Source organism: Neophocaena asiaeorientalis, unplaced genomic scaffold (genome assembly GCF_003031525.2).
Source record: "Neophocaena asiaeorientalis asiaeorientalis breed wild unplaced genomic scaffold, Neophocaena_asiaeorientalis_V1.1 scaffold258, whole genome shotgun sequence".
NCBI lineage: Eukaryota > Metazoa > Chordata > Mammalia > Artiodactyla > Phocoenidae > Neophocaena > Neophocaena asiaeorientalis.
Window position 1 is genome coordinate 3,385,356 of NW_020172591.1, and position 20,266 is coordinate 3,405,621.

At 35.8% G+C, this 20,266-nt stretch overlaps 1 protein-coding gene across 3 annotated transcripts; it reads left to right on the forward strand.

Moving 5' to 3' along the window:
* Positions 1-439: 439 nt before the first annotated feature.
* Positions 440-18,056, forward strand: ZDBF2 (zinc finger DBF-type containing 2). 3 transcript variants are annotated; one of them, XM_024738356.1, is made up of 5 exons: positions 440-545; positions 4,559-4,686; positions 10,934-13,625; positions 13,758-14,062; positions 14,180-18,056. In XM_024738356.1, exons 1-5 carry the CDS (start codon positions 486-488, stop codon positions 18,054-18,056), a joined length of 7,062 nt encoding a protein of 2,353 aa, XP_024594124.1. In that variant the 5' UTR covers positions 440-485. The 3 variants fall into 3 exon arrangements, with proteins under 3 accessions (XP_024594124.1, XP_024594123.1, XP_024594125.1); XM_024738357.1 differs by lacking the exon at positions 440-545 and adding an exon at positions 2,789-2,842; XM_024738355.1 differs by having other exon boundaries at positions 10,934-18,056.
* The last annotated feature ends 2,210 nt before the right edge of the window (positions 18,057-20,266 follow it).

Sequence of the window (20,266 nt, forward strand, 5' to 3'; positions counted from 1 at the left end):
CAAACTAGTGGTTACCAGCGGGGAGAGGGGAGAGAAGAGGGGCAAGATAAGGGTAGGGAGTTAAGAGATACAAACTGCTATGTATAAAATAGATAAGCTGCATGGATACAACACAGGGAATATGGCCAATATTTTATAATAACTATAAATGGAATATACCCTTTAAAAATTGTGAATTGTACTGTGTTGAACACCTGAAACTTACATTGTGCCTCAACTATTCCTCAATTAAAAAAGAAAAGAAGATTCAGAGGTCTCATTTTATTCCAGGCTCATTGATTGGTTCAGTAGCTCATGGTAGCCTTGTCTGTTTTCACAATTATTAGAAATATGAGTGGGTAGGACCCAAGAATGAATTTCTGGTCTCTGATATTATCATAGCTATTTTCCTTATGGTAATAAGGAATTACTGTGCTTTTGCCATTTTTGTTTTTTTCCAGTTTGAGTGTTCAAGGACAATAGCCATCTGACTTTGGTTATTCAATATGCAGAACAGACAAGGATATTGCAGCTACTGCTGTGTACACTATAATAACCTGGAACAGGTGAGAAGATCCTATTACTATGGTTGTACCACAAAGGACCTAGTCGTAACTTTCCCTTCTTTTACGTTTAATTAAATTCATTTATTCCTGCATTGAACAGACTATACTGAGAATCTACTAACGGGCAGATACTGTTTAAGTTTCTAGGGATATGGCCATGAACAAAATCAGTTTCCTTTATTCATGAAGCTTATACTTTAGTGCAGTAAGACAGAAAGTAAGTAGTCATATAAGTTTAGTACATAGTATGTCAGATTGTGATAAATGTTACGAGGAAAGTAAAATAGAGAAGAGTGTGCAATTTTAGGTAGAGTGGCCAGGTAAGGTTAAGGAAGTGACATTTGAGTTGAGATTTGCATGAAATGCAGGGGCCAGGCTTGCTTATATCTGGGGGAAGAATTTCTGGGTAGAGGGACAGGGAGAGCAAGGATACAGACCCTGAGGCAGAAGAGTGGTTAGCATGCTAACTAAAAGCCAGGAGGCCGATGTGGCTGCAGTGGAGGTCAGGTGGGGGGTGGAAGTTAAGTGACAGGTGAAGAATTCAGAGCATTAGATTTTGTAAGTCATTGTAAGACAAGGTAAGGACTTTGAATTTTATGCTTTGATGCATGAAAATTTAAATTTTTGCTATAGTTGAATTTGTCTTATCTTCTTTTGTTACTTGTGTTTTTGGTGTCATAAAAATTGCCTTAAAAAAAATTGCCTAATCCAAGTTCTTGAAGATTGATGCCCTGTCTTTTATTTTATTTTATTTATTTATTTATTTTTGATGCCCTGTCTTTTAAAAATACGGCCACATTAGTGGTTAGAACTTCAACATAAGAATTTGGCGGAGGTGGGAGGGGTGGACGCAGTGCAGTCTATAGCATTTATGCTGTTTGAGTTTTGGATGTTAAACCAATTTTTCATTCCTGGGATAAATTCCACTTGGTCATGGTGTATAATTCTTTTAATATGTTGCTGGATTTGGCTTGCTAGTATTTTGTTTCAGATTTTTGCATATATATCCATAAGATATATTGTCTGTAGCTTTTTTTTTTTTTTTTTGGTGTGTTGGGGCTTCAAGTTGTGGCACGCGGGCTCAGTAGCTGTGGTGTGAGGGCTTAGTTCCTCTGCAGCATATGGGATCTTCCTGGACCAGGGATTGAATCTGTGCCACCTGCATTGTCAGGCGGATTCTTAACCACTGTGCCACCAGGGAAGTCCTCATCTGTAGCTTTTTTTCCTTGTGATGTGTTTGTTTTTGGTGTCAGGGTAGTACTGACTTCATAGAATGAGTTGAGTAGTATTCCTTTCTCTTCTTTTTGTTGGAAGAGTTTGTGAAACATCACGTATGGAGATTTTGAAATAAGTATTCATGGTAATAGTAGCTGCAGCTTTCTGACCAGGATTGTTAACTTAGAAGATTCTCAAGTTTTTCTTCAGCTGTGGAATTGTCTCATAGGTGAAGCAATCATATAATGAAGCTTCTGCTAGTGCTAAACTGTTTGATCTTTGATGATATCTAAGACAAGTTTATAATATATAAAAATCATGCTGTTTAGTAGCATTTGTTTTGTTTAATGATCTAATAGTAGGCACTTAAATTCATACTAGGAAGAGTTTTTATTATTGTGATTTCTACATCTGTGCCTTTTTAAAAAAGAAATAATTTTTAATGCTGGTTATAAACATGAGGAGGCAGATAATAAATCTCAAGTTCTCTTCAATATTTCTCTCATGATTGAGAAATTCTATCATCACTTGAATGGAAAATTATTTGTTGAACTTTTGCTAGTGATAAAACATGTTTATGCTTTAACTACAAGTTCTAGTCAATAAGCATTCAGTATAATTTTTTTGCTGAAGGTTTAGAATAATAATTTTTAGACATTTGGATACTCCTGTACTAAACTGACATTTAAAAAGATTCTGTTGATGATAGCTGAGGTAATTTGTACTAACTATAAAAGCTTGAAAAACACACACACACACACATATATATGTATATATATGATTCAAAGCTTTGGTGAACTACTAAGCCAGTGAAGACATATGGGGCCCAGATCTAGCTGAATATTGATCAGAATATTCAACAGAAATAATGGAAGCCAAAGGAAAGAAAACAACTGACAACTTAGAATTCTATACTCAGTAAATAAGGTGAAATAAAATATTTTCAGGAAACAAAAATTAAGGGAATTTATCACCAGCAGACACTTACTAAAGGAAGTACTAAAAAGAGTTTTTCAGGTAGAGGGAAAATGATTCCAGTTGGAAGCTCAGAGATACAGGAAGGAACGAAGAGCAATGGAAAGGTATATAGGTGGGCAATGTAAATGAATAATATCTTGTGAAATTAACAACAGTGGCATATAAATTGGAAGGGGAGTAAATTGAGCTAATACCTAAGGACCTTGCATTGTTCAAGAAGAGAGTGGGGACTTCCCTGGTGGTCCAGTGGTTAAGACTTGGCACTTCAGTGCTTCCAAGGCAGTGGGTGCAGGTTTGATCCCTGGTCAGTAGAACAAAGATCCCACAAGATCCCACATGCCGTGAGGCATGGCCAAATTAAAAAAAGAGAGAGAGAGTAAAAGTAACAAGTACTTTTGATCAGTCAGGGTTGCATGTTATAGTCTGTTACCACTAATAGACTAGGAAAAAGTCTATATAAAATATAGATCTTTGTAGTCTATATAAAATTGGAATAATAAAAAGTAGTCCACAAGAAAATAAGAAAGCAAAGAAATAGGGACACTGTGTAGGCAAGAATAGAATAGTAAAACATTTAAAAATAAAAACAAGAATTAACTACAAATGTATCAGTAATAAATTAAGTGAAAATAGACGATGCTTGAATTAAACTATATTCAATATTTTATCAGAGGTCCTAGTCAGGGAAATAAAGAAAGAAAAAGAAAAGAAAATGATAAAGATTAGAGAAGAAGAAATAAAACTGTTAGTGTTTGTATACACTGTGACTGTGCACAAAGAAAGTCCTAAAGATATTTAGATGAACTATTAGAATTGATAAGTGATTTTTAAAAACCTTTGGGCCAACATAAAAATAAATTGTCTTCTTAGAGTAAATATATATATGTATAGCAATCACTTTGCTGTACACATAAAACTGACATAACATTGTAAGTTAACTATACTTCAATAAAAAATAGTTAGAAAAAAAGAATAAAAAAATTGTCTTTCTATATATAAACACCACATAGAAGATGAGATTTGAAGAAGATATTTACAACAGCATCAAAAATCATCAACTTTTAAGGAATATATTGTGTAAAAAATACGTATAAGATTTTTGTACAGAAAACTATGACCATTGAGAGAAATTTAAGAAAAATTTAAAAATTAAATGCACACACATACACAAAAGAAAGTGAAAAGGCAAGCCACAGAGAGGAAGATGATACAGATCTTCCTCAACTTATGATGGGATTACATCCTGATTGTAATTTGAAAATATCTTAGGTTGAAAATGCATTTAACACACCTAACCTATTGAATATCATAGCTTACCTAGCCTACCCTAAAATTACTCAGAACACTTCATCAGCCTACAATGGGGCAAAATCATTTATGCAAAGCCTATTTTATAATAATTGAGTAGCTCATGTAATTTATTGAATACTGTACAGAAAGTGAGAAACAGAATGGTTTTTTTTTTTTTTTTTGCGGTACGCGGGCCTCCCACTGCTGTGGCCTCTCCCGTTGCGGAGCACAGGCTCCGGACGCGCAGGCTCAGCGGCCATGGCTCACGGGCCCAGGCGCTCCGCGGCACGTGAGGTCTTCCCGGACCGGGGAACTAACCGTGTCCCCTGCATCGGCAGGCATACTCTCAACCACTGCGCCACCAGGGAAGACCCCCTTATGGTTTTTAGATGCATATTTTAGAATTGCTTTATAGAAAGGGTATATTAATTTATACTTCTACTAGGTGTATAATGAATTTATATTGTGACACTCTCACTACTAATGAGTATTACCCATTTAAAAATATTCATTTTCTTTTTACTTTATAGCATATATCCAGTGATCAGCACAGGTACTTGACCACACAGAGTAGACAATGGATGGCTACCGCTAGTTTGATGGATCGTTTCTTGCAGGATGTTCTGAGGCACCACCCATATCATTATCAAGAAAGCAGGTAAAGTAACGGAGTGGAATAATATTAGCACAGAGTTAGTTATATGTTACAGTAAGTGTTTGTGTTAATTGTTCTAATACTTCCTAAAGTGAATCAAGGAATATAACGTGAAATTTTATCTAGTAACTTACCTTTGCAATTATTTAAAAATTTTTCCTAGCTTAGGTAAGAAATTTCACTCTAAAAGTTATGGACTACACTGTGCTTTTTCTAAAGAAAAGTCTTAGGCCAATAAATAATTATATATCATTAAGGTGTTTTGTAAGGATGTCACAGGATTAAACACGGTAAAAAGGTGGGAGCAAACATAACTTTTACGAGATTAGTAACCAGAAAGTTGGTGACAGTAGCCAAGTAAGGGTGGTTAAGGTAAAAACTAAGTTAATTCCACATTAATGGAACTATTTGCTATTTTGTCAAATAGAATTGGCTCTTTTTATAATTTGTCAGTATCTTGATAGCTTACTCTTGTATTCATTTATTTTGGTTTTAATAAAAATAAATATTTTGATAACATTTAAAAAAGTTAATGTCCTATGTTAAAGAAGAACTTCGGTAGAAAATCAGATTATGTACTGTGGTGAGTTTGCAACTACAGCTATACAAGATAAGGCAAAATAGATCATTAGCACATTTGTGCAGAATTAGTTGAGTTCAGCACTAGCAGCAGAAAAAAGGATAAACTTCTTGAACGCTTTGCAAGTCACCAACCTAGAACTTAGTAAATGGCGAAAAAGTTTTAATGGGAAAAAGTCAGGAAAAAAATATGTGGTTTTCGTAGAGAATGAACTTGAGGACATGGGGAGGGAGAAGGGGAAGCTGGGACAAAATGAGAGAGTAGCATGGACATATATACACTACCAAATGTAAAATAGATAGCTAGTGGGAAGCAGCCACATAGCACAGGGAGATCAGCTCGGTGCTTTGTGACCATCTAGAGGGGTGGTATAGGGAGGGTGAGAGGGAGACGCAAGAGGGAGGGGATATGGGGATATATGTATACATATAGCTGATTCACTTCATTATACAGCAGAAACTAACACAGCACTGTAAAGCAATTATACTCCAATAAAGATGTTAAAAAAAATTATGTGGTTTCTTAGCTGGTGGAGAGATGGAATTAGCCTATCTTGGGGTCAGTATAAATTACCAGTTTATAGTGTATATAAACAATGCTTCAACAAACATATTTGTACATGCAACTTTTTCTGTGGAGTAGATTCCTAGAATTTGAACTTTGGGGCTAAAGTTTATGGACATTAAAAATATTTTTTATTTTTTAACTTTTCATTTTGGAATAATTACAGGCTTACAAAAATTTAGCTGCAAAACTGGTACAAGGAATTCTTGTGTAACTTTCACCTAGCTTCCACAAATGTTAAATCTAAAATAACCACAGTACAGTGATCAAATCCATGAAATTACATTGATACCATACTATTTACAGACCTGATTCAGATTTTGTCAGTAGTGTTACTAATGTCCTTTTTTTGGACCAAGATTCCATCCAGGACCACACAGTGCATTGAGTTGTCACAATTCCTTACTTTCCCTTAATCTCGAGTAGTTCCTCAGTCTGTCTTTGATTTCAAGACCTTGACACTTTTTAAAAGAGTACTGGCCAGTTATTTTGTAGGATATTCCTAAATTTGGGTATGCCTGATGTCTTTTCATTTTGTTGATGGTCTCCTTTACTGTGCAAAAGCTTTTAAGTTTAATTAGGTCCCATTTGTTAATTTTTGCTTTTGCTTCTATTGCTCTAGGAGATGGATCCAAAAAAATATTGCTGCGGTTTATGTCAAAGAGTGTTCTGCCTATGTTTTCCTCTAGGAGTTTTATATTATTTGGTCTTACATTTAGGTTTTTAATCCATTTTGAGTTTATCTTTGTATATGGTGTTAGAGAATGTTCTAAGTTCATTCTTTTACATGTAGCTGTTCAGTTTTCCCAGCACCACTTATTGAAGAGACTATCTTTTCTCCATTGTATATTCTTTCCTCCTTTGTCATAGATTAATTGACCATTAATGCATGGGTTTCTTTCTTTTTATTTATTTATTTATTTGGCTGTGACGGGTTGTAGTTGCAGCATGCGGGATCTTTCGTTGCAGTGCGTGGGCTTCTCTCTTGTTGTGGCACATGGGCTCCAGAGCACACGGGCTCAGTAGTTGTGGTGTGCAGGCTTAGTTGCCCTGTGGCATGTGGGATCTTAGTTCCCCAACCAGGGATCAAACCCACGTCCCTTTCATTGGAAGGCCAGTTCTTAACCACTGGACCACCAGGGAAGTCTGCGTGGGTTTATTTCTGAGCCCTCTGTCCTGTTCCATTGATCTATGTTTCTGTTTTTGTGCCAGTACCATCCTGCTTTGATTACTGTAGCTTGGCAGTATAGTCTGAAGTCAGGGAGTGTGATTCCTCTAGCTCTGTTCTTCTTTCTCAAGATTGTTTTGGCTATTCAGGGTCTTTTGTGTTTCCATACAACTTTTAAAATTATTTGTTCTGGTTCTGTGAAGAATGCCATTGGTATTTAGATAGGGATTGCAGTTAATCTGTAGATTGTCTTGGGTAGTATGGTCATTTTAACAATATTGATTCTGCCAGGAACATAGTGTATCTTTCCATCTGTTTGTGCCATCTTCAGTTTCTTTCATCAGTGTCTTATAGTTTTCTGAGTACGGGTCTTTTGCCTCCTTAGGTAGATGTATTCCTCGGTGTTTCATTCTTTTTGATGTGATAGTGAATGGGATTGTTTCCTTAATTTCTCTTTCTGGTAGTTCATTGTTAGTGTATAGAAATGCAACAGATTTCTGTATATTAAGTTTCTATCCTGCAACTTTATCAAATTCTCTGATGAGCTCTCGTAGTTTTTTTGGTGGCATCTTTAGTATTTTCTATGTATAGTATCATGTCATCTGCAAACAGTGACAGTTTTACTTCTTCCTTTCCATTTTGGATTTCTTTTATTTCTTTTTCTTCTCTTGTTGCTGTGGCCAAGACTTCTAAAACTAAGTTGAATAAAAATGGTGAGAGTGGGCATTCTCGTCTTGTTCCTGATCTTGGAGGAAATGCTTTCAACTTTTCCCTGTTAAGCATGTTGTTAGCTTTGGTTTGTCACATATAGCCTTTATTAAGTTGGGGTATGTTCCCTTTATGCCCACTTTCTGGAGAGATTTTATCATAAATGGATGTTGAATTTTGTCAAAAGCTTTTTCTGCATCTATTGAGATGATCATATGGTGTTTATTCTTCAATTTGTTAATATGGTGTATCACATTGATTGATTTGAGTATATTGAAGAATCCTTGCAGCCCTGGGATAAATCCCACTTGTTCATGGTGTATGATCATTTTAATGTGTTGCTGGATTCTGTTTGCTGGTATTTTGTTGAGGATTTTTGCGTCTATATTCATCTGTGATATTGGTCTGTAATTTTCTTTTTTTGTAGTACCTTTGTCTGGTTTTGGTATCAGGGTGATGGTGGCCTCAGAGATTGATTCAGAAGTTTTCCATCCTAACCTTACACCTAAAGGTACTAGATAAAGAAGAACAAACAAAACCCAAAGTTAGTAGAAGGAAAGAAATGATACAGATCAGAGCAGAAATAAATGAAATAGGGACTTCCCTGGTGGTGCAGTGGTTAAGAATCTGCCTGCCAGTGCAGGGGACATGGATTTGATCCCTGGTCTGGGAAGATCCCATGTGCCGTAGAGCAACTAAACCCATGTGCCACAACTACTGAGCCTGAGCTCTAGAGCCCACGAGCCACAACTACAGAGCCCACACACCACAACTATTGAAGCCCCGCACAATAGAGCCTGCGTGCTGCATCTACTGAGCCCATGCACTGCAATTACTGAAGCCCACATGCTCTAGGGCCCGCGTGCCACAACTACTGAGCCCACATACTGCAACTACTGAAGCCTGCGCGCCTAGAGCCTGTGCTCTGCAACAAGAGAAGCCACCGTAATGAGAAGCCTGCACACTACAACGAAGAGTAACCCCCACTTGCCGCAACTAGAGAAAGCCCATGCGCAGCAACAAAGACCCAATGCAGCCAAAAAAAAATTAAGAAAATGATATAATAAAAAAAATGAAATAGAGACTTAGAAAAATAAGAAAAGATCAATGAAACTAAAAGCTGGTTCTTTGAAAGATAAACGAAATTGATAAGCCTTTAGCCAGCCTCATCAAGAAAAAAAGGGAAAGGGCCCAAATCAATAAAATCAGAAACGAAAAAGGAGAAGTTACAACAAACACCACAGAAATACAAAGGATCATAAGAGACTACTGCGAACAGCTATATGCCAATAAAATGGACAACCTAGAAGAAATGGTCAAATTCTAGAAATGTATCAATACAATCTCCCAAGACTAAACCAGGAAGAAATAGAAAATATGAACAGACCAAATACCAGTAATGAAATTGGATCAGTAATTTTTTTTTTTTTTTTTGGGGTACGGGGGCCTCTCACTGTTGTGGCCTCTCCCATTGCGGAGCACAGGGTCCGGATGCGCAGGCTCAGCGGCCATGGCTCACCGGCCCAGCTGCTCCACGGCATGCGGAATCCTCCTGGACCAGGGCACAAACCTGTGTCCCCTGCATCGGCAGGTGGGCTCTCAACCACTGCGCCACCAGGGAAGCCCTGAATCAGTAATTTAAAAACTCTCAACAGACAAAAGTCCAGGACCAGACAGCTTCACAGGTGAATTCTACCAGACATTTAGAGAAGAAAATTTTAATTCTTGATAGACATTTCCTGGAAGGCTATACCAATTTATATATAATTTATTGCATCAATTGTATATATATGTATATACACCGGTAGTATATGACAGTGCTCATTTCCTGTCACTCTTGCCAACATTGCAATTATCAACCTCTTTCTTTCTCCCTAAAATAATAGGCCAAAAAGTGTCTCTTAATTAACCTTTATTTATTTATGAGTAAAGTAGAATTTCTCTTGCTATATAGTTATTAGAAATATATTTATCCTATGGATTGTTTTTTCATATACTTTGCTTATTTTTCCATTGAATTGTTTGTATATTTTGCATTTGTATGCAATATTTATGAATAATAGTTCTTTGTATTTTAAATGTTATTTGTATTTTAACTATCAGAATCTGTCATGTGTTTATCAACTCTGTTATCATGTGTTTATCAACTATATGTTATTTTTTACCATATAGAAAGAAACATTTTGACACAATCTAAGGAGAATTTTTATTTATGGCTTCTTTCATGTCTTTTTCTTAATTCCATTTTTCTCTTCTTTTAAATATTTTTAATCTTCTTGGAATTTATTTTTATAAGTGGTATATAGCAGTACTTATTTTTTAAATATACTAATTATCTCCACTGATATAAAACATCACCTGTAACATAAAATTCCTGTATTTGTGTGTGTGTATCTACATCTACTTCTATATCTATATATTGGATTTTGAATACCATTTTCTTTCACTGAATGGTTTTAATCCCATGCCAGTACCACATTACTTATGTTTATAAGCTTTCTGAATTATATAGTTCATCTTTAAAAAATTTCATCTCTCTTTCCCCCCTTGTCTAGACATTGTTGGTTTTTCTATTATTTTAGACTTCTTGAAAATCAGCTCTTGCTTTGCTTTTGTTTCCTATTTATTGTCTTTTTCTTAATTTATATCTTCAATTTTCCTGAGGTAGGGAGATTTGGTTATTTTTCTGTCTTTTTGAATTAGATGCTCATTTAGTTAATTTCTGTTTACTAATTCTTATTTTAATGGGAAATTTAAAAGTGTGAAGTTTTCATTTTGATCATCTCATAGATTTAATATATAGTTATTTATTTTGTTTGTAGATAGTTTAAAAAGTTTTCCTTTTTAGCATAAGAGTTATATAAAAGAGTGGTTTTTAACCTTTAATGGTTACATTTTTGGAGGCCTTTTTTTGTTGTAAAATTAGTTTAAAATGAGTAGAAATACAGATTGTGATTTAGTTGTTAATTTTATTTATTTATTTAGTTGTTAATTTTAAACCCACATGAATACAGATGAAAATTTTTTGGGATTTCCAACTTGTTTGATTTTATGATTCTGCCTTCCTTTTTTTTCTTAGCCAAATATTACAAAATTAATTTTAATTTGAGACTCTGTCTTCTAGGAATCTTGCCCAGGGTAGGAAGAAAATAACATTTATTATGCATTTAATAAAAATCTTAAACAGATGTTAGAGTATTTTTATGGATTTTTTCCCCCTTGCTTTTTAGATCAATGCAAAATGAGAGACTTCATATGACTACTGTGTCACCTTCTGGAGTGGTTCCGAATGACGATTTTGTTCCTGAAATAATGACTGAGGATGCTACTGGAGTCAGAGAAGAGATGTCTTCCAAGGCTTCTGAACCTGTTGAAGAGCTGTATTCTAAACCTAGTAAATCTCAGGAATATATACAGAGTGTTTCAATTCGGCCATCGGTTATTCAAAAACTGGAGAAAGGACAGCAGCAGCCCTTGGAGTTCATTCATAAAATTGGGAGCCATATGAAAGAATTTAACCCAGTTGGTATTGGTCATGCTACAAATAATAGACAAAACGTAATATATTCATCAGTGGTTTCTAATGCTCCTGTTAGTTGTTTACCTGAAAGTTCTCATGAAAGACCAGTTACAACTAATGCTACTACTGGGTTACCACTAGGATCCCATTTGGATTCAGTTAACAAATGTGACCCAAACAAAGTTGACAAATACTTTAAACAGCTAGACAGGGGCTCTAGAAACCCTATGCTATCATCCCATCCAGAAACTTCTTCAATAACTTATCAGAAACCTAAAGAATCAAACAGGAAATCTTTATGTATAAATTCCGATAAATTGGTTATACAGGAAGATGTGAAATCTCAGGGTAAAACTTTGTCAACTGGCTCTAAAGTCCATGAATGTGTGGGTGCTGAAGCCTTCTTAAAATTGGAATCTCTTTCCAGATTTACAGTAAACCCAACAGTCAACCTGAATAAAACTGACATGCCTTCTAATAAAGGAATCTTTGAAGATGGCATTCCAAAGCATCATGAGAAATTCTTTCCTAATATGGATCATACCCAAGAAGGAAAGCATTTGGTCTTTAACAAGTCAGCCTTCTTGGAACAGAAGATCTCAGTGAGTTCTGAAATGAAGTTTACTGGTGGCTGTCTTCAGTCAGCATCTGATCACCATGAAGAGGCTGTGCCAGACCTTTGGAAGGAGGAGCAAATTGACCAAGAAGATAAGAACTGTGAATCAAGAGGTTCTGAAATGAGTTCTGATGGCAGTTCCTCTTTTTATTCACTGACGGACCAATCTAAAGTGACTGCCGAAGAAATAAACCTCTTAAAGGAAGTACATGCTGACTTGCAGTATAAGAACGATAAATCTTGTGTTTCTGAAATAAGCTCTGATTATGATGGCTCCCTTCAGTTGACTTCCAACCAAACTCAAGTAATTGTTAAAGACGTAAGTGTTCAGAAGGCAATGCATATTAGGCTGGTTGATGAAAGCTATGGATCTAGTGATTCTGAGATGAATTTTCATGGTGATGCCTCACTTCAGTCAACTGATAACTACCCCCAACAGCATGAAAAAGAAGTAAACCTTCCCAAGGGGGCACACGTTGGCTTGGTTGATATGAACTATGGATCTGGTAGCTCTGAAATAAGTGCTGATTCCGTTTTCTCACGTCAGTCAGTGGTTGACCAATTCCCAGTGGCTGTCACAGAAACAAAACTCTGGAAGAAGGTTCACATTAACTTGGTTGATAAGAACTATGGATCGAGTTGTTCTGAAACAAGTTTGGATTGTGATGTTTCTCTTCAGTCAGTAGTTGACCATCCTCAACAGGCTGTCAGAGAAAGAAACCTGGAGGATAGGCTTGTCTATCTGAAAGATAAGGATCGTAAGCCTAGTAGTGCTAAAGCACATCTTGATGGTGATGTCTCTCTTCAGACCATGACTGATGAACCTCAGAGGGCTGTTGAAGAAATCTATCTTCTGAAAGAGAAGAATGACGTTGTGGATATGAACTGTGGGTCTCATGGTCCTGAGATGAATTTTCATCTGATGAAAACAGATGCTAAGTTAGTGCCTGACCAATCCCAAGTGGCAGTTACAGAAGTAAACGCTCAGGAAGTAGCTCTTGACCTGGAGAATAAGAGTGTTAAATCTAGCATTTCTGATCTAAGTTTTGATTCTCATGCTTCTCTTTATCGATCAACTAATGATCAACCTCAGGGGGATTGTGGTGAAATGAATCTGAAAGCGTTAAATGTTGATATGGAAGTTAAGAGCTATGGGTGCTCCAGTTCTGAGTTGAGTTTTGATTCCGATCCTCCTCTTATGTCAGTTACTGAGTATACTGAGCTGGATGTTGAAGAAATAAGAAAGAAGCACATTAACCTGGAAGATGAGAGCTTTGAGTCAATTAGCTCCAAAATAACTTTTGATTCTGATATTCCTCTTCACTCAGTAGTTGACCAATCTCAAGTAGCCATTTATGAGGAGGAGTCTATTGATCTGGGAAATAAGAGTAATGAATCTTGTGTTTCTGAAATAACTTTTGATTCTGATATACCTCTTCATTCAGGGATTTATCAACCTGAAGTAGCTGCTAAAGAAACATTCATTCAGAAAGAAGAGTATATACACTTAGGAGGGAAGGATGATGAACCCACCGGTTCTGAAATAAGTTTGGATTCTTATATCCCTTTTCACTCAGTGGTTAACTACCCAGAAGAAGCTGTTAAAAAGCTAAATCCTCAAAAAGAAGAGTGGGCACCCTTAGAAAATAAGGAAAATGAACCTTGTGGTTCTGAATTAAGTTTTGATTATGATGTTTTTCATTCAGTGACTGGATGTTCTGAAGATCCCATTAAAGAAAGAAACCTTCTGAAAGAGGAGATTATACACTTAGAAAGCAAGGGTAGTGTACCTGTTGTTTCTGAAAGCAGTATGAAGTCTGATATTTCTTTTCATTTAGTGACTGATCATCCTGGCATAGCTATTAAAGAAGTAAACCAAAAAGAAGAATATGTAAAGTTAGCAGATAAAGGTAATGAGTTAAGTGTTTTTGAAACAAGTTTGGATTCCAATATCCCTCTTCAGTCAGTGATTCACAAACCTGAAGTGGTTGTTAAAGAACTATGGCTTCAAAAAGAAAAGCATGCTAAGTTAAAAGGTAAAAGTGCTAAATTTAGTGGTTCTGAAATAAGTTTAGATTCTGATTATTCAATGACTGAAACTCAAATAGCTGTTAAAGAAATAGATGTTCAGAAAGAAAAACGTGTTGTTCTAGAGAACAGGAGTGATGAATATAGTGGTTCTGAAATAACTTTGGACTCTGATGTCCCTCTTCAGTCAATGAATGAAAAACCTCAAATAACCATTTTAAAGGAGGACCATGTTGACCCAGAAGATGAAAGTACTGTACCTAGAGGTTTTGAAAAAAATTTGGGTACTGATACCCCTCTTCATTCAGTCATTGACCAACCTCGACTAGCCCTTTTGAAGGAAAAACATGTGGATCTGGAAGATACAAACAATGAATCTAGTGATGGTAAAATAGCTTTTCATTCTGATGACCCTCTTCAGCCATTGACTGAACAATTTCAAGAAGTGGTTGAAAAAACAAACCTGTGGAAAGAAGAGGATATGGGCCAGAAGAATAAGGTTGATGAACCTAATGCTTCTAAATTAATACATAATTCTGATGTTCCTCTTCTGTCTGTGTCTGATCAACCTGAAGTAGCTGTTAAACGAATAAACCTCAAGAACGAAGGTCATGTGTACTTGGAAGATAAGAACAGCCAATATAGTGGTTCTGAAATGAGTTTGAATTCTGATCTCTTGGTTCAGTCAGTAGTTGATCATGCTCAGATAACTATTTTGGAGCAGGAGCATACTGAGCTAGAGGATAAGCACAATCAATCTTGTGGCTCTGAAATAAGTTTTGATTCTGTTGACCCCCTTCAGTCAGTGGCCAACCAGCTTAGAGAAACTGTTAAAGGAGTAAGCCTTTGGAAGGATGAAGTTGACATGGAAGATAAGAGAGATGAATCTAAGTGTTTTGAAATTGTGTATGATTCTGATGTCCTTTTTCAGTCAGTGGCTGGCCAAACTAAAGTTGTTAAGGAGATCAACCCTTGGGAGGCGGATGTTGACTTGGAAGATAAGGTGGTCCAACCTAGTGATTCAAAAATAAATTTTGTTTCTGATGAACCTCTTCAGTCTGTGGCTAATGAAATTCAAGAGGCTATTCCAGAAATAAATCTTCTGAGGGAGGGACATGTTTGTCTGTGTACTAAGAGCTATGAACCCAATGATTCTGAAGTCATTTATGTTTCAAATGCCCATCTCCAATCAGTGGTTGAGCAACCACACATATTGGAAGAGCAAAAAGCCAGTTTGGAAGATAAGAGCAATGATCCTTGTGGTCCTGAAATAAGTTTTGTTTCTGATGATCCCCTTCAGTTAGTGACTAGACCGCTTCAAAAAGCTGTTGAAGAAATAGGTCTTTGGGAGGAAGGCCATATTTACCTGGAAAATAAGAGATATAAACTAGGTGATTTTGAAGTAAGTTATGATTCTGATGTTGACTTCATAGCTGGGCATTCTCCTGTGGCTGTCAAAGAAATAAACTTGCAAGAGAAGGATCATGACCTTCATAAGAACTGTGAATTTAGTGTTTCTGAAATAAAATGTGATTCTGGTGTTCATCTTCAGTTAGAAGTTGACCAACCTCAAGTGGTTTGCCAAGAAGTAAACTTTCAGATGGAAAAGCACCTTGGCATGGAAGAAAGAGTCAGTGAACCTAGTGATTCTGAACTAATGTGTGATTCTGATGTTCCTGTTCAAATAGTGATAAACGAACTTCAAGTGTCAGACAAAGAAGCAGATCTTCAGAAGATGCTATTTGTGGACCTGATGACCAGTGATAACGATTGTGAAATGATTTCAGATTCTGATGTCCATTTTCAGCCAGTGATTGACTCACCTCAGATGACTGTCAATGAAATCAGCTGTATAAATGAAGAAAGTTTTGTTCCAGAAGATGAGAACTGTGACTCTTGTGATTCTGAACTAGGATATCCTCAATCAGTGACAAACCATTCCAAAAAGACCTTTAAAGTAGTAAACCAGAAGCAAGACTATATTATTCTGGAAGAGACAAGCTGTGAGCCTTATATTTCTGAACTAAATTTTCAAATTGATGCCTCTCATCAGTCCATGACTTCCCAGTCACAAGAGCCTAGGAAAAAAAAGGCCAAATATATTGACCCCAAAGATAAGAGCTGTCAATCTAATCGTCCTAAAAGAAATTTTGAACGGGAGGAGACTTCTCAGCCAGTGACTCAGCAACGCCAGAAGGCTAACAAAGGAGTCAACCTTTGGAAAGATGTCGAAAATATTGGCCTAAAAGATAAGAACTGTGAATCTAGTGTTTCTGCAGTGGATTGTAATGAGTCTCCTGAGTTGGTGATTCATCAAATGCCTGATAAAGAAAACCTTTTGAAGTTAAAACATACCGATCTAAAAAGTATGAGCTGTGAACCTTGTGGTTCTGGGATGAATTTTCAATGTGATCCCTCTCTTCAGTCTGACAATGACCAGCCTCAAGAAGCTGTTAATAAAATAGACCTATTTGAGAAGATGTCTTTTGACCTGAAAGAAACAAACCATAATTCCCATTCAGGCTCTGTTCCCATGGTTGATTCTATACGGAACCTGGAAAAAGCAAAGGAAGTCACAGAAAATGATCCTGATGAACCAGTTCTTGAAGGCTTGCCTCATGTCCCTCCTTCATTTGTGGGGAAAACATGGTCTCAGATAATGAGAGAAGGTGACGTGAAAATTAATGCTCTCGTGAAGGAATTTAAGAAAGGTCGTTTCCACTGTTACTTTGATGATGACTGTGAGACCAGGAAAATTAAAAAAAAAAAATCGAGTGAAGGAAAAAAGGTTACCTGGAGTGACCTCAGTCAGGACACTACATCAATTCAAGTTCTTTCGGATTGTGATGATAATGCAGGTGGTATTTCAGATATTGATGACTTTTCAGTGGCCTTAGATAAACCTAGCCATTATCCTTCAGCAAAGAAGCATTTTGAACAAACATGCCGAGTGGCTTCTCCATGCCAGGCTATAAAAGTCAGCCATGGAACTCAAACCAATCTTGCAAGTCACCCAGGGACAAAAAGAAGAATAACTGGACAAGAGAAAGACTCTCCAGTAAGGAAGCGTTTACTTTTACAGAATGACAGAAAAACAAGAAAGAAAGTAAAAATTGGAAAAGTTGAATTTCCTGAGTCCTGTATTACAGTTTTGAAGCCTTTGCAACCAAATGCCTTAATTTATGTTCTTTCTTCAAATATTAAGCTGAAGAAAGGTGAATCCAACAGCTTCTCTAAAAGGAGGCATGGTAGTAGAAATAATTGGGATCTTAGCATACAGTACAAATTTAACCAGAGTTCCTTTAACTGTTATGACCCATTGAATAAACAGATTGTAATTGATCCTTCTTTGAACATAGAAGTACCAGGGCCTGACAAGAATAACTGTGTGGAAATTCATTTTAGCCACCTAAATTCTAATGCAGGAGATGATGATACTTATGTACAAAGCTCTGCTTCAGCACCTTTTATGACAGTGTCAGTAGGACGTGAATTAATGGCACATCAGGAGGCCAGTGAATCTGTGTTTCTGGAAAAATCCAAGATTTTGAATTCTAGTGAGGTTTCAAAAGAAAGTAATTTCCAGTCAACTCTTTTAAATCATGATGTTGCCAAAATTTCTCTGAAATCAATTAGAAATAAGGTTTTGGAAAGTAAAAGGAAAATTCAGAGAAGGAAGGTGACAACTAATAATAAGCCAGGTTTTCCCAAAGAAGATTGTAGACCAGTTATTCCCCGGCAAAAAACCAGAATTGCTTCAGAAAAACGGTCGATTTGGATTCAGACCAAACTAAGTGATATAATTAAAAAGTATATTCCAAAATACTCTGTGTTTTTGCGTCACAAATATCGGTCCAGGAGCACTTTCGTTAGGATGCATCTTAAGAAGAAAAAATCTGATGTCAGTAGGTTAAAGAAGGCAAAGAGACCAGCTAAAATTCTTTCAAATGCCTCGATTCCATCAGCTGGAGCTGAAGAGCAGTCAAAAGCTATAGCAAGCTCTTCTCCCAAGCAACCAGTGCGGGGCTCTTCTGTCGTTGCAGGAAGTAAGAAGAATGGTAATAAAAAACGCCCTAGAAGACAGCAAAGAAAACCTTCTAGACCTGTTAGAACATATGCTTTGAGAAGTTTGTATTCTGGTGTACCATATTCTGATAGAATGAGGACACGGCTCTCTAACAAATTGTGAGGTAATGAGGTAAACTAGAGGTGTTTCTATTAAGGGCTAGTTGAGGATTCAGTACTTCAATTGAAAATATATTTGGTACCTAGTGTACATAGCTTTCCTAACTTTGGTGAAAAAAATGCACCTTCAACTATTTTGCTATAGACTTATTTTTCAGAACTTTTATATTAATTTAAAGTTAGTGTTTAGGGTCCTTTTTTTTTCAAATTAAAAAACTTCCTTTGTCCATTTGCTGTGGAAGAGCTTCATCTTAATTTATATCACATAATTTAGCACAGTATATACAACTTTCTCCCTCAAATCATGTCCCTCTTATTTATTTTTTATGATTGTGTCTCTCATGTCAGCAGGTTATATTATTGCAAAAATGGATGTGGCAAACATAAAATGCTTTTACTTTTTAAAAATTGGAACAAATGAATATGTAGTTATTTTCTGTGTGTTTTAGAGTGGCATTGTCAATATCATATTCTAACTGGATAATTAAAAAGAAGAAACTCTAATAGATTATCTCAGCTTTTGAGTGGGATTAACCTAAATAATCACACACAAAATATAATTTATCTTTCTTTTAAAAGCATTCCAGAGAATGAGATTTCATAAACTTTAATCCAGTTTAAAAAACTGCCTGGTGATTTTACATACGTAACACAAACTCTTCCTTCTTCATTTAAACTGAATCTGCAGGTATCTAACTTTCCTCATTTGGACACATGCGTACATGCAATCTCTGCAGGTTTTTCTTTAGCATTATTAGACCTTAAGGGGAAAATGATCTTGCCAGTGTGATTATGCTTTTCTACCACCTTTTTTCCCCTCCACCTGAAGGGTTGGTGGTTTAATGTGAGAATCCAGTTATCTTATGGCCTTATCTCTTAAAAATATTTTAGATGTTTCCATATCCTTTTTAATAGCTTGAACCGAAATGACTGGTTTGGTAATTTGGGCAGATCATTAATTGTTGTTATTAATAAGTTATAATCTTAATAATTCAAAAGATCTAATAAAAACTGATAACTTAAGTTGTGGCCCATTTTGCAAGTGAAAAACTGTATTTGTGCATTGGTTTGGCTTTACTTCAATTTGCTAACTGATTTTGGTAGTTCACATAAAAATGTCAAGATATGCAGTTTAGGTCTGAGGTACTCAGAAAATCTTTAGATCCTTTATTCAGGGATACTGGTTGAGCTGGTACAGATAATTATCCTGTTAACCCGAGGATCCTGGATCCTTTTCTATCACTGATGTTAAAGGGAAACATGAATTTCAGCTACTACATTGTATAAACCATATTTTCTTGAAACTAGATCAGTGTACCATGATTTCAGAGATAAAAATTTGTTATCTTAGAATTAAGTATAGTGTAACAGTTGGTTTCTAAATGTAGTTTTATTTCAGGGGCCATTATTGAACCTGTGGGTATGTTATGGTGTAATGTTGTAATTTCTGTACTTGTAAATTTAAAACAGTAATGATATTGAAAAAAATGGACAAATGTTTATACTTTTAGTTCCAAAGCAACTTCAACTTTGCCTCATATACAAATATTTTAATTTCCTTTCTTAAAATATCTGTAAACCACTAGTTTAATCCTCCAATCTGAATTTAGAAAGAAAACTGTCCTACTGATTAGGAAGTAAACAAGCAGCTAATTCATAAAAATATTCTATTTGTGTGTATTGTTTTTTTTTTCCTTGTGAAGTAGACACATAATTCCCTTGAGTATTGTTGGTAGGCATTCTGCCATCTTTTAGTGTCAGTTTAAAAGCAAGAGATCATACGGAAAGAACGTACCATGTAATTATGATGTATCATATCTATTGTGATTACATCGTGCACAGAGAATAGTTCTTATAATTCAAGTGATAAAAACTTGAAGTTGAAAAAAAATACCACCTTTTTCACATTGGAAACTTCCAAGTACCATTTTTTTTTAGAGGAAAAGGTTTATATCTGAATTATATTAAAGTATAAAATAGTCCTGATGATTTTTTTAAAACATTTTGGAAATGTTTACTAAGTTCCTATAATCATTATTATTTTAGACAGGCTTGAAAACTTGAAATTGTAAAAGTTATAATTGAAATTAAATAAATAGTGAATAACTTTCAGAATTTGGTAGGATACAAGAGTGCCCCTTTGTCAAAATTTGTTTTGGCTTAATTTGCATATTAGGTAAAAATTGGATGTTTTTTGTGTGTTCAAGTATGCAT

Bases quoted from the DNA above. Each gene is read 5' to 3' on its own strand.
- ZDBF2 (XM_024738355.1), top strand. From the start codon at position 486: ATGCAGAACAGACAAGGATATTGCAGCTACTGCTGTGTACACTATAAT. The intron at 546-4,558 runs GTGAGAAGATCC...TTTACTTTATAG, and splicing joins ACTATAATAACCTGGAACAG to CATATATCCAGTGATCAGCA. The intron at 4,687-10,933 runs GTAAAGTAACGG...CTTGCTTTTTAG, and splicing joins TATCATTATCAAGAAAGCAG to ATCAATGCAAAATGAGAGAC.